This window comes from Phlebotomus papatasi, chromosome 1, assembly GCF_024763615.1.
Source record: "Phlebotomus papatasi isolate M1 chromosome 1, Ppap_2.1, whole genome shotgun sequence".
NCBI lineage: Eukaryota > Metazoa > Arthropoda > Insecta > Diptera > Psychodidae > Phlebotomus > Phlebotomus papatasi.
Window position 1 is genome coordinate 59307434 of NC_077222.1, and position 14390 is coordinate 59321823.

General features: G+C 32.2%; 1 protein-coding gene across 1 annotated transcript; it reads right to left on the reverse strand.

Moving 5' to 3' along the window:
- Positions 1 to 4107: 4107 nt before the first annotated feature.
- LOC129809492 (ammonium transporter Rh type B) lies at positions 4108 to 10372 on the reverse strand. Its single transcript, XM_055859336.1, has 4 exons — positions 10068 to 10372; positions 9545 to 9713; positions 4739 to 5576; positions 4108 to 4670 (listed from the first exon to the last, which is right to left on the reverse strand). The coding sequence occupies exons 1-4, from the start codon at positions 10222 to 10224 to the stop codon at positions 4488 to 4490; spliced, it is 1347 nt and encodes a 448-aa protein (XP_055715311.1). The 5' UTR covers positions 10225 to 10372; the 3' UTR covers positions 4108 to 4487.
- Between the last annotated feature and the right edge of the window lie 4018 nt (positions 10373 to 14390).

Sequence of the window (14390 nt, forward strand, 5' to 3'; positions counted from 1 at the left end):
CTTAGTAGAATTTTTTGAAAGATCAAATATCAAGTAATACAATATATATTGTCTTTCATTGTTTCGTTATGATCTTGTTTAAGATTGAAGAAATAAGTTTACATGCAGAATCAAATTGTTTTAACACATCCTTTTTGGTATTTGCAATATATTTCACGAGATATTTTTTATTATTTTTGACAAATTATTATTAGAAGACATTATCCTTCATATTACATTAAAATCGTATAGATTGATTTTTTTAATATTAAATTTCTATTTCTATTTCACTAATGGTTTAATGCAAAATATTCCCAATAGTTTACTCTCTTGTGTTACCCTAAAAATAATTTAGACAATTGATGAAATTTGAGGCAATTGTTGCATTTTCAATTTTTCAACGACACTTCTCCGGGGTTGCAATTGCAAATCTATTGTCCTGACATTTGACCGTTGGTCAAAAGCTCTTTTTGTTATTCATTGACCATTAGTGACACCTTTGATGTGGCCTTTTTGACCCACATCTGTCGATGGGAAAAATAATTCAAATAAATACATTCGAAGTCTCAATTTAGGTCGTGTTGGCAGGTTAGAATTCCTAAAATTTTTCTCCATGGAAAAATTAATGGTAAAAATGGTAATTGCAGAAAATGCAAAGAGTTAATTGCATGTTATGTGCGTTGCATTTTTGGGAACTGTGGACAATTAGTGGAGAAAGAATTTTAACCGTTTTCTGATTTGTTGGTGACATAAGAAAAATGAAAATACAACGGTCTTCCGTTTTGCACATATATCATAAATTTTTCTGACAAAATGGGATGAAGAAACTATCGGGAAGTTGCATTGCTTGGTGTGTGAAAAATTTTATATATTAAATCGTGGCAAAATCAGTGAATTCAGGAGCGATTTTTATTTTTGGGAGGGAAGGTCAACAATGTTTCCAACAATTGGTCCAAAGTCGAAGGGTCACACCATTAGACAATACATTGAGTGACCAAAAGAGGGTTACATTTGTAATACGTTCAATATTATTTTATTTTTTGCCATCTCTTTCATCCTCTCATGTGAAATTTAGTTCGATTTTTCCCAAAATGGGATTTGGTGTGGTCCGTTTTCAATCGATCCTTTTGTTGTTGTGCGCCAATATTTTATTGTCACCATCGACAGCTTCCTGGTTGGACTTTAAGAATATCTAGTGAGTGACCCCTCCTTGATCCATGGCCCTGGACGTGTTTCTCTGATTTGGGTTTCCTCTTGCAACAAAAATAATACAATCTCACAAATAAATCATCGTGGCTCTTTCTGGCGCTATGCTTTGGAGAGAAAAATCACCAACAAATGTAATCCCGTATAATGCTCTTACCACTCATTATCCACATAGAATTGAAAACTATATGATATATATATCTGTGTATGCTAGAGAAAAAGGGCATGAAAATTTTCAACTGAATTTTTACAATTGACCATGTCCGATTGCCCTGTGATTTTATTTTTCTTATCATTTTTCTCTTTTAAATTCTCTTTATTCTGCTGCCTATCAAAAATATCCAATATGGGTAAGACAAAATAGGACTCGCAAAGTTATATGTTTGATGAAGTAAATTGTACTTTGCAGATTGCTTGAACTACAAACATATCTGAAAAATATTTTTTTGTACTTTTGAAAAATTGAGACGCTCACAGAGTAAAAGGAGTATCGTTATTACAATAGTCAGTAAACCAACAAACATTGCCCAAAGTCAAGGAAAGACTAGCAAGTGATTGTAAATATTACCCAAGTAACAAAAACTATTCTTCACAACACGAATTTTAGTAATTCTAACTTCGACAATTTTTTTCTCTGTTTAGGCTAGGTTCACAATATTAACACTAAACCTACCAAGACCTGGTAAAATTGACCGGTTTAAAATTAACACATATTTGAACGATACAATGTCACTATAAAACTTTATAAATTTCTTAAAATATGCATGTAATATGTTTTTTAGTGTTTAAATTTTAATTTTTTTCTTTTCCAAGAAAAATTTGTAGAGTATCCTACGCTACCGCGGTTTCTCATTTGACCGAAAAACGACCAAAAACGGTCGGTAGGTTTAGTGTTAAATGAAGACTCTTTTGATCTGCAATTTGGTTGATTATACCGTGTCATCACTACACTGAGAGAAATCCGGAAAAGTTAAAATAACATTCCGGAAATGTTAATTTTACTCTGCAGTATTGATCCGAAATCGGTGTAAATATTACTCTTTTTAGGTGTATTAGGGGTTAAAGTAACCCTTTTCCATGTTAATTTTACCCTTAAAAATGTGTAAAATTAACATTAAAAAATTTTGATATATTTTTACACCTAAAAAGTGTTAAAGTTATGAGGAAAAAAAGTTAATCGCACCCTCTTTTTTCTCAGTGTAGACGCACTTAAACAATGAGAGCGATTTTTGTAAAAATATACTTTTTTAAAAAAAAAATCCACTATCATTTTAAACGGAAATGTCAAAACTTTTTAAAAAGACAATTTTTGACAATGCTTCCAGTGTGTAGAGGCCATAATAGTTGACATCGCCGCTTAGGCACTTAAGGGCCTTGACAAACCTGAGGATTAGCCGAGAGACTGCTTAGCATAATTATATATGAAATAATCGTTAAACATCATTTTCCACTAAGTCGTCTCTCGGCTTAAGTCGTAAGTGTGTCTAGGGCATAACTTACATACACTTTGATTGTTGTGAAATTAGGTAACATTTTAGTCATCTTGTTAACGTTAAATACATTTAATATTATACCTACCGACCGTTTTTGGTCATTTTTCTTAGCACGCTCGGTCAAACGACAAACCGCGCTAGGTAGAACATTGAATAAATTTATCTTGCAAAAGAGGAAAAAATTGAAATTTAAACATTGAAAATATATTAATATTTGAAGAAGACATTCAAAAAGTTTGATAGTGTATCATTTAAATATGTGTTAATTTTAAAAAGTTTTTAAAGGTCTTTGTAGGTTTAGTGTTACACGTCATCTTTATATGTTAATGTCGCGCTTCAGGCATAATGTGCCACTTGGGTAGTTAAACCTTTCAGCATAAGTTGTTAATATTATAAAAAAGATATTTCCTCATATATATTTTCCAGCATTAAAAAATTCTCTTCCTTACACGAATAATATTTTAAAAACTTTATAAGAAAAGATATTCATATCTAGCCATATCTGCGTACTACCATAAAGTATTATACACATCAGCAATAACAAATTGAAATTAGTCAGCAGAAAAATTAAATTTGAGCAGTTGCTTAATTTAAAACTTAAAACTTAATTTAAAAGCAGTAAAAATTCTCATACTAGTTATGTATAAGACTTATTTTTTGTAATGATAATAGGATTTTATTTACTAAAATATATTGTTTGATTGACCACATTTATTTTCTTACGACTATTTTTTTTAATTTTTAACAGATCGAATTTAAGTTTTTACTGACCGAATTTCAGTTTTTAGTGCTCATTTATTTTTACCCTATTATTCTAATTGCCAATGATAGTAACTCCATGACTGCAGTTGACTCCAGGAGAATGAAAATTTTTAACGTCAAGTTATGTCGAATTTCAAAATTTAAATAATTTCATAATTCAATGTTCTGAATTAAAATTAAATTCTTGTTGGAAAAATATAGGGCACCATATCCACCAGCACAAGAAAGACAGAAAATTATTTTTGAAACAAAAGAAAGTAAATAAAATGCAGATAAGTAGAATTAACACAAATGTGAGTGAAAATATACAACTGAATAATTCTATAAAAAAAAAGAAAATGCAAAATCAATAGTTTGCAATATTGCTTTCACATGTGAGTCACAAAAGTTGGATGAAGCAATAAAAGCGAGCATGAGCTTCATGTTGACTCTTGAATTGTTTCCTTCTTGTGTGCTCAAATCAATAAAGATTTTCAATCAGTGTGGACAATGGTTGAGAAGTGCAAATAAGCGTAGAAAAAGTGATGAGCCATTCCATATTTTTCCCTGATAACAAGGGACAATGGTTAGTTTTTTCTTGTCTTTTTCTCCCAAACTTCCCAAATAGATCATCAACAAATATATTCAGCAGAGTCCCAAGTTCAACCTTTCACACATTCACCAAAACTTTATTTTGTCCGAGGCTTTATTACTATCGTCAAGTAATTTTTTTCAACACAACAATTACATGTTATTATTGTACACAGATTTTATAATTAAGATCCACTGAAGTAAAATTATGAATTTCTTTGAAATAAAATTTATGCTATAATGGTTAGAATATTTTGAAGGTATTGATATACTGGAGCAGTTAATTTGTCGCAAGATAATGCTAATAAATGAAATAAACATAGACAAATCGAAGATCAACTTAAATAGATTTTCGTATGAGAAGTGACTTAATGCTATAAGTAAATAACTCTGAGAGATTTGGCAATATCTTGCGAATTAGATTGAATATTTAACAGTAAAAAGCACGTTAGGTAATAGATGATAGATGTTGTGTATCTAGGGGGCTGGAACCTCCCATGAATCTTCATCGTCATAGTGCTTATCTCTGGGAATCATACGAGCACTCGGAGATTTTAGGAAAGCCCCCGTTAAAAGTCCACCAACAATTGCAATAGCGACTGTTGAGATAATTCCAAGCAATTGATATCCCGCTTGTTCAGCAGCATTGCGTCCATATCCCTAGAAAAGCAGATTTATCCATGGCATCAGAACTAATATTCTGAACTAACAAAAGTTAAGATATTTACCCCAAAAGGCGTAGGTTCTGAATGATGGTCCTCACTTAAAGTCGAATTTGAATCAATCATGGCTGGAAAGATGTCATAGAGTGAGTTTCCATATTCGTTCTTCGTTGCTGCAGCCGCGAATATTGCTGAGAATATGGCAGAGAGTACAGCTGGCATTCCATGGAGATTGTGTACACCACAAGTGTCTCCCAAACGGAGTTTTTCCAACATCTTGGGACTTAAATATCTATAACCTAGAACTGAAAGCAGTCCCGCTAACGATCCAATTAGAACTGCCCCATAAGGATGAATCAGAAGATTGCAGACTGATCCCACGGCTACTCCTCCAGCCAAGGTTGAATTCTGAACATGAACCATATCCAATTTGTGCTCATGGCTTACAAGAACCGACAAGATAAACGTAACTACTGTTGCAGCTGCCAATCCCAAATAAGTATTCAGAATTGCTCGTTCTTGATCAGCACCCGAAACAAGAGCTGAATTGAAACTTGGCCAGAAGATCCAGAGGAAAATTGTGCCGACCATGGCGAAAATGTCTGATGTATAAGATGGTCCTTCAAGGTTGTTTGTCAGTGCTAGATCACTCTTTTTTGGTCGAAGGACAAAGCTAACGGCCAGACCAAAGTATGCTCCAAAAGCATGTACTGTTATTGATCCTCCAACATCTGTGATCTTCATGTATTCCAGCTGAAGATATTCGTTAGCAGCGAATATTGCTATTTCGAACAGGCCCATCACAAGGAGCTGGATAGGTGTTGTTCTGCCCAACAGGGCTCCCATTGAAATTAATACAGTTGCAGCTGCAATATCTGCTCCAATCATTCCACCTAAAGTAAGTCTAAATAATATGAAAAATATTTACAATTAGGTAATATTGGGCACTTAAAGGGTTATAAATAGTATTACGATGGTTGTATGATGTAAGTTTTACGGGTTTGATTTGAATTTACATCTTAGCCAACATACATTTTCTATCATTAGAAATGTTCGAATCTTGTCAAAAGTGAGTTTCATTGTATTTAAGTACTATAGGGCTTAATATTAATAGAAGCCCTGTAATAGGGCTTCTATATATGCTTGTGTAAGAAAAAAGTCATATTTAGCAGTCTCTACTGTAGTAAAACCTAGCTCTTCTATGTGATGTCGTTTGGTGCATTTATTACTGTAAGATCAATTATAGTTTCTAGGGCACTCAATGGGTCGTAGAGCACTCGCTCTATTATGCAAGTGTCCCGGGTTCAAGTCCCCTTAAGTTTACCAGAAATTTTTCCATAGTTAAAGGTGTTCGAATTGTATCCAGTGAACTTCACTGCACTTGATTCCACGAGGCATATTGATAACCCCACCCCATCCCTGTATAAGAAAAATGGTTGTTCCGAACCCCCTTATGAGAAGGCTTAAGTTCCTCTATGAAACGTTGTGCCACCATTATTATTATTATTATTATTATTATTATTATTTATTATTATTATTATTATTATTATTATTATTATTATTATTATTATTATTATTATTATCATTATTATTATTATTATTATTAATTATAGTTTCTATTTTAAAAAATCTTGGGAAGTTACAGGGTTTTTATATTCTTTGGTAACTGAAATGAGTGTTTTTAATAATGTGCACTTGTAACTCTCTTCTTTAAGTATCCATTGTGGACTAAATTTGTCATCACCCATCCTACTCCATAAGCAGTAAACATGTTAGTTTAAAGGTTTTCTATTCCTAAACTAAATGTAGGCAGCCTTATTTTTATTTTTTTTTTAATTTATCAAAGTTCAGATCAACCAAGAAAATTTAAAAAAGGTCAGAATTTAAAGCTTTTTGTTACAAAATGTGTAACCATTCAATGCTTTATTTTAGAATGCAATTCCTGACAACATAATGTGTAGGGGAAAGTGACCATGCTTGATACGATCCAAGCTTGATAATAACTATTTTTTTCCTACGTTAATCAATAATTATGACTCACAGCAATATATTTTAATAGCTGGTCCTAAGCCTCACACTTCCTAAAAAAAAATAGGATCCCAGCTCTTTTTCCCTAGTTTCAGGAAGCAAAAAATAAAAATGGGTCCAAAACTGTAATTTCGATACATGATATTTTATAAGTATTTCTTAATTAATGTCGCTTTTCAGGAAAACTACTATCATAGGCACATAGAGGGTTCATCAGTATTAATATTTATGTAAAAATATTTTTACTTGGGGACACTGTTTTTGATGGTGGTGACAAATTCATAAATTCTACCTGTGTCCATCCTATATTTTAAGAAGGGTCCATGAATGATAATTTAAATGTAGAAACTCTATCATTAGATGTGATTCTTTCATAATTACACCTATTGTAATCCTCCAATTTTATCGACAATTGACATAGCCTTCAACCCTGTTGCCTGAATTTCAAGGTTGCAGAGAGACATTTTCATGGACTCAAAGTGAAAAAATGGTTTTCGCTAGCGCCCTAATGTCATAAAAACATGGCTTAGAAAAATTAGATAAAAGTTATTTTAAAACTAATAACCAGTCGTACAAACGATTTAAGCAGATAGATTAGAGTTCCGCCTAAATATTGATATGCATTTTTTTGTATCCGGTGAAATTTTTACAGTGAAAATGGGCCTCCGAATTGTCGAATCAATTATTATACAGGAAGGCCCCGGACCAAACTTGTATAAAAATCGCCACTGAATTTCCATTTTCTTCTTGAAGAAAATCTAAGATTTTTCAAGAACTATTTGAGGTGGGATTATGAACCTAATAAGTGAGACATTTTTTTGTCATATTGGAGGAATCGCTTCGGTCTGTGTGATACTCAGAAAATAATTACAAACCTTGGAAATCATTTTACAGTATCAAGCATGGGAACTTTCCCCTATGTATGAAGATTTCCATGCAACTGCAGTGGAATTGTTGAAGAAAGTATCCGTCTGAATGCGGCAACAAAATCTGTAAATCCTTCTACTGAGTTGAATGAAAATTTAATCTTACTTTTTTGGAAAAGATTTAAGTTTTCGATCTACTTGACCTAAAAGCTTTCACGGATTGCGTTGCATTGAATTGTAGGAGATTTTCTCCTACAATTCTATTTAGTTCCTAAATTGAACACAGAAATTGTGAAACGTGGAAATCGTGGATATATAAGGCTAAATTGTTTATTTTACAGGAAATTAAATCTGAAAATGAGGGTAAAAAACCATGTCTGATAGTGACATAGATGTTTAAAAAGGAAGAAGAAGATAAATTTTCTCACATTTAAAAGGCGAGCATTCTTCTTCAATTTCATCTCTATTTTTCAGAAACAACGGATTTGATTTAAAAGCACCGACCATATATCTTATACACTGGTAAAAATAAAAGGGTCAAATTGACCATTTTCAAAAGGATGGATCGTATTTGACCCTTTGAAAGGTTCACTTTTGTATCTCTTGAAATTTAGTATGCACATTTATCACGAATAATCATGTTTTATTGTAAACTTATTACAGATATCATATTTCTCTCATTTGAGCGAACACCAAAGATCACTTTTTCATTGTTTTTTTATTCGTTTATTCCGGAATTAAATAGATGTCAAAACCGTGACCCTTTCGAAGGGTACCTGGTGACCCTTTCAAAGAGTCAAATATGATCCATCCTTTGGAAAAGGGTCAATTTGACCCTTTTATTTTTACCAGTGTACTTTAATATAACCGCCTCAATTGTACGTAAAATAACGTGCAATAAAAACCACTAGCAAGGCAAGAAAATATTTTGAATATTTTCACTTGAACCCTTAAGATGTAAAGACGCTTCTTAACTTCTTTTTCAATCTTCTCCTCAACAAACAAAATTTTAACATTTTAAAACACTAAAATTGTACGAATTTCCTTTAATTTTCTTCTCAATAAATTTAATTATATTCATCACCACATTTGCTGAAGCAATGATTAACACTAAACCTACCGACCGTTTTTGGTCGTTTTTCGGTCAAATGACAAACCACGTTAGGGTAGGATACTCAACAAATTGGTCTTGGAGAAAAAAGCAAAAAAGGAAAATTTGAACACTGAAAAATATATTACATGCATATATTAAGAAATTCATAAAATTGGATAGTGGCATTGTACCGTTTCAATAAAGTGTTAATTTTAGACCGGTCAATTTGACCGGGTTTTGGTAGGTTTAATGTTAAAATGTTGAAGCCTATATGGATATGAAGTTTGAAGTCATCGCATCAGTGTTCTTTATCACTAATTCACAACTACACCAGATTTAGAAGATTTTAATTAAAAATTTTAGTTTTCACTATTTTCTTGATTTCCATTTGAAAATTCAAAGTCCTATTCGAAGATTTAACATCTTATGGCCTCTACACATTGGGAGCAATTTTTGTCAAAAATTGCTTTTTTGAAGGAAATTCCCTGCAGCGTTGTAGGGGGAAACGTCAAATTTCTGTCAAAAACGCAATTTTTGACGAAAATTGCTCCCAATGTGTAGACGCCTTTATTCACCACGGCTTCTCTATAGGTCTTTTTTTTATACTTTTAACACTTTTAATTAATTAGTATTTTCATTAATAACCATCTTCACAAATCAAAAATAAAAAAAAAATCAAACAATATTTTTGTCAGCTCATAAAGACATTACTTCATTTGAAACTATGCTTCATTGTCATACGATTGTTCACTTGTTCATTAAAAACTCAATATTTTAAAATTTACACAGCTGCACTAATATAGCAAATTCTAATGGGAATTGTTAAAGCTAGATCTTATATAAAATGTTTAATGTAATGCAAAAAAAAAAATAAATTGGGGTTACCTAATTTTTCCATCTTCCATTTCAAAGCAGCCTCTTGCAATAAGGGCCCACTGCACCATGAGCGATGCCACCAGCAGATTGAATCCTGTCGCACTGTATCCATATTTTTTGAGGAAGGTCATTAAAAATCCAAAACCAATGAAGATCATGACATGAATGTCTTGAAAGTCTAATTATGGAGAAATTTAGATAAAAAGACAAAGTTATTTGGGAGGTAAACCTCAAACAAATTAGTGTTATAGAAAAGGGTCATTTAATGACTATCAATTAACTCTCTGGGGGAATTTGGTTAAAGTGTCTCCAAGTGGCAAAAAGCGTTTGTTGGCAAAATGGATAAATGTCAACTGTAATAGGTATTTTTGCCATGATTTAATCACAACAACAATTTATTTCCTCCTATAGTATACTGTGCAAACAATTGGTAAATTGATGAATGTTTAATGTGAATTGTTAGCATCCACTAATCCACTAGCTAGAAAATATTGGGCTTCCATGACTTTTAACATGGACAAGGGATACTCACGTGGATAACTGCCCAAGTTTGTAGGCAGAGGATCTCCATCTTTGGCGGGCAATAGTTCTTTGCCGTATTCAGAGAAAGCCCCAAACACTATTCCAAAAATTATTTGTACCACGAGAATGGCTATAAATCCCGTGAGGGTTGAAATTGGGGTCTGCATCTTTACAATTTGTTTACAATTGGGGGAATAAATAGATTTATTGACTTAACTGAAGGAGTACGTTAGCGAAAGAACATCCCTTTTGGAGTCGTTCTCCACTGGGATGCTACTATGTTCACGAGCAATTCTCGACTGATCATATAAACTGGGCATGGTGGAACAATTGTTACCAGAGCTTTGCTCTCTTGTTGAATTTTTTATTATCACGCTGCTGGGGGGCAAAAGAGTTGGGGAATATTCAACAATGAATGTTTGATTTAATGGCTTTAATTTTAGATTCACTCTGCAAATCTGTTGACTTATGATTCTGGGTCTATCACGGTGGAACTATAATACGTAAGATGTTTGTTCGGTGAATGTCTGAAATGAAGTGATTTACTATCTCTAAAAATTCCTAAATTTTTTTTTGCCTCTTAATTCTGGGGAGCATAATTAGACACATGATTGTCCCCAAGACAGTGTCAACTTTACGAGGAAAGAAAAAACAATCACAATCATATAATAGAAAATATCCAAATAAACAGTATTTTCGTGATTCTTCTATTACGACGCGACTCTTCAGTGAATAATTGAAGACAGCCGTAAAAGACGATATGGGGGTTTTGGCTATTTCGGAATTACGTAGAAATCCTAGCTTTATGATTTTTATTGAATATGCAGAGTTGGTAAGGTTCATTTATGTCTATTATAGCTAGATAGTAGAATAGTGAGTTAGTTTAGTTAGTTAGATACTTATGCCCTAGACACACTTACGACTTAAGCCGAGAGACGACTTAATGGAAAATGATGTAAATGAAGTTTGACCATTATTTCTAATATAATTACGCTAAGCCATCTCTTGGCTTATCCTCAGGTCTGTCAAGGCCCTTACTTAGTTAGCTGATTAGAAAGGTAAATGCAGACTGTTTTTGTCTTTGACTGCATACTTATTCAGTCAGCTATTTAATTAATTATTTAGATAGGGTCAGCATTACTTAGCGAATTGGAAAGGTTGCTATTAATAATGTGGGCATTTTGATAGAAAAAAATAAAATCATTTTACTACAATTTAAGTTAATTTTCTAAAAAAAGAACAAAACCATCTAAAAATATTAAAAATGGCAATAAAATCTTACCACATTACAAGTTGGATTATTTTTAAATTTTATTTATTTTTGGTAAAGATTCCCTTGAACAAAAGTGAACAATATTAGAAAATTTGGGGCAAAATGTAGATTCAATATTTTCAAAATTCTATATAATAATAATAATAATAATAATGCTGGCACAATATTCCTGAAGGAACAGGGCCTTCCCGCAAGGGGATTTCTAGACATGCATTATTATTTTTTCTTGTATGGGATGAGGTTGTCAGTCCCATGCCCGTGGAATCAAGTGCAGTAGGTAGCAATTACGAATTTCCTCACTAAGAAAAAGCCTATAAAGTTGAAATAACTCTATTGCCGAACTGAATTATTTCGAAGAACAGCAATGTAACCGTTACTATTTTTTGTGTAAGATTTCATCTCGACTGAAGTATATATTTAAAATATGTTTTCGGTTTAAGAATATACTTCAGTCAAGACGATTTTCTCATGGCATAATGGTACATCAATTAGAAATATGCCGAACTGTGTCTCAGGTAGACATATGCAGTGCATCATATGCGAGTGTCTCGAAACATAACGACCCCGAAATCAAGAAAAAATTATAAAGGAAATGACAAAATAAAAAAGAAAATAAAAAAATAAACCTAAAATTGAAAAGTATTAATATTAGAATTTTTAAAAGAGTTATTATAACTCCATTTTTCAATTAAATTTTAGGACAAAATGAGTAAGAGTTACTCTGAAAAAAGTTGAAACAACTCTTCTGAATATTACACCTAAGTAGAAGTAAAATTAACTCTAAAATATACCAAATTTTGGTTTAGTTAACCAAAGATCAGAATTAAATAAAGTTCATTTAACATCGATTCGGGTAAATCTTACTCGTTTTTTAATCAATATTATTATTATTTGCAGATAATGAATACAGAATCCGTTTTAGAATTTTCCGAATAAAGTACTTCCCAGAAACACTTTAATTCTTTCATGCTGTGTTTTTCAGTTCTTTATAGGAAACATTCTTACATAATATTGTTGTATTCTTTTTGTGGTAAAAGATATTGCTCAAATGTATGATATCATATTACAAATAGAAAAAAATTAAATTTCACAAAATCCTTCATTAAGTCGACATATTGAAAATAGTTGTAATGTCGTAAGCAAACTGGGCCCTCAATGGGTCAAGTGGTAGAGTGCTCGCTCTATGATGCAAGTGCCTCAGGTTCGAATCCCCTTTCCATCACCAGGATTTTTTTCTGGCGTAAGGTGTTTGAACTGTATCCAATTAGATTCACTGAACGATTTCATGGGATATGGGACTAAGAACCTCATTCTGTATAAGAAAAAATTATAACAACCCGTGTATAGAAATCCCCTTTACGGGAAGGCCTAGTTCCTCTATATGGCATGTTATACCAGTTTAATTATTAAAAGAACTGGGTCTACATTACCCAAGCTCTAAATTAAACAGTGAGATGTCCGAACCTTCCTTTAAAAGGGACCATTGAAAAAGTTATATTCTTAATATTCTTGATTCTTATTTTTGATGAAATATTACCATCAATGATTGCCAAATTTAATTTTATTGTATAAGAATATCTTTGTCTAATTTTGATGAATTAATCCTATTTATTATTTTTTGCATGATAAGAAAAATTGCAACATTGTGGAGCATATTTTACCCAAGTTATGCCTAATCCTTTCTCAGTCAGGTTTTTTTAAGTACCTAAAATTCAGTTGTAAAATAACAAAATTTAACTTTTATTTATGATTCTGTGTTTTTCAATTTTTCCAACATAGTCATAGCCCCGCGAGGTAGAGAACTTTTTACAATCTTCATAAAAATACCGAGGTACAGTCAATGAATTTGTACATAGTTCGATTTTCCCCATTAACTCTGCGTGTCCCTAATTGTCCGTTTATTGACCACATATCTTGGGCATCGTCAGTTGTTTGTGAAATCATAAATAATTTATAGAGGTAAAAAGAACTCCTCTAACATTTTGTACTCAAGAAGAAAATATTCATCCCAGTAAATTTTCGCAATTCTTCGTTACTCTCTAAATAATTTACAACTAATGTGTTTACAAAAAAAAGTCATCGAAATGAAATGCTCATTTTCAGCAATTTTACAGGAAGAGTTTAAGAGCTCATTTCCTCTTTTTCAAATTACACTTTTGTGAGGAATTCACTCCCGATGGCGTGTCCATTGCAATTATTTGAATTTGCTTTTTTTTTGAAGGCTCACTATTGCCCGGCATTTCTCTAATCGTAGGTCAAATTAATTTATTGCTATCTGAATAGTTTGATGGTAATTTTTTGGAAATCCAAATGGCTCAGCCACTTGAGATAGTCGAATTTTTCATCCCATCAGGAAAATGCTGAGAGAAGAGTTCAAATATTTATATTGTAATTGGAAATGATCTTATAAATATTGGTTTTGAATGGTAAACTTAAATTAATATAAGTGGATTATTTTAGCGGCGGCCACTAAATGGCCGGCGGTTATATGTAGCTATAGCTAATATTATATTGATGTTTCTCTGTTTTAAAATATCTTGGGCATAGTGACGTAAATAGGTACGTGCTAACTTGTAAATATTATGTATAAATATTTTGGGTTTACTGAAATGTTTAGATTACTTAAGATCTTATCTATTTCAGAAAATTAGGTAAAGCCATAGCATTACCTGAAATATTAAGCTTTTTAATAAGAAAGTAATTTTGACTAGGGAAAGTATAAGATGGATTTTTTCGCATATTTCATTTCTTGAACTCCACAAATGAGCACTAGGGGAAACCGGGGCAGAATTAACCACGGATAAAATTAGGCTGTAGCATGTTATAGTTTGCCTTAGAATTAATATTGAGGAGACCATTATTAATTCGAAGAAAATACCTTCCTTCCTATTCAATGAAATATTTATCAGCCTGATACAAACGTTTTTTCTACGAAATGTGCGCACTGAAAAATGTCATTTTCTGGGTGATCTACCCCGCCGGTATCCCCTATATAAAATAATCTTTCGATTTTGACGCGAAAGTGCTTTTTATGGATTACAGTTAAGTCACGAGTTCAAG

Coding starts and splice junctions, on each gene's coding strand:
- LOC129809492 (XM_055859336.1), bottom strand. CDS start 10,224: ATGCAGACCCCAATTTCAACCCTCACGGGATTTATAGCCATTCTCGTG. Junction 5,577..9,544: donor ATGGAAGATGGAAAAATTAG/GTAACCCCAATT, acceptor CATATTATTTAG/ACTTACTTTAGGTGGAATGA. Junction 4,671..4,738: donor CAGAACCTACGCCTTTTGGG/GTAAATATCTTA, acceptor CTGCTTTTCTAG/GGATATGGACGCAATGCTGC.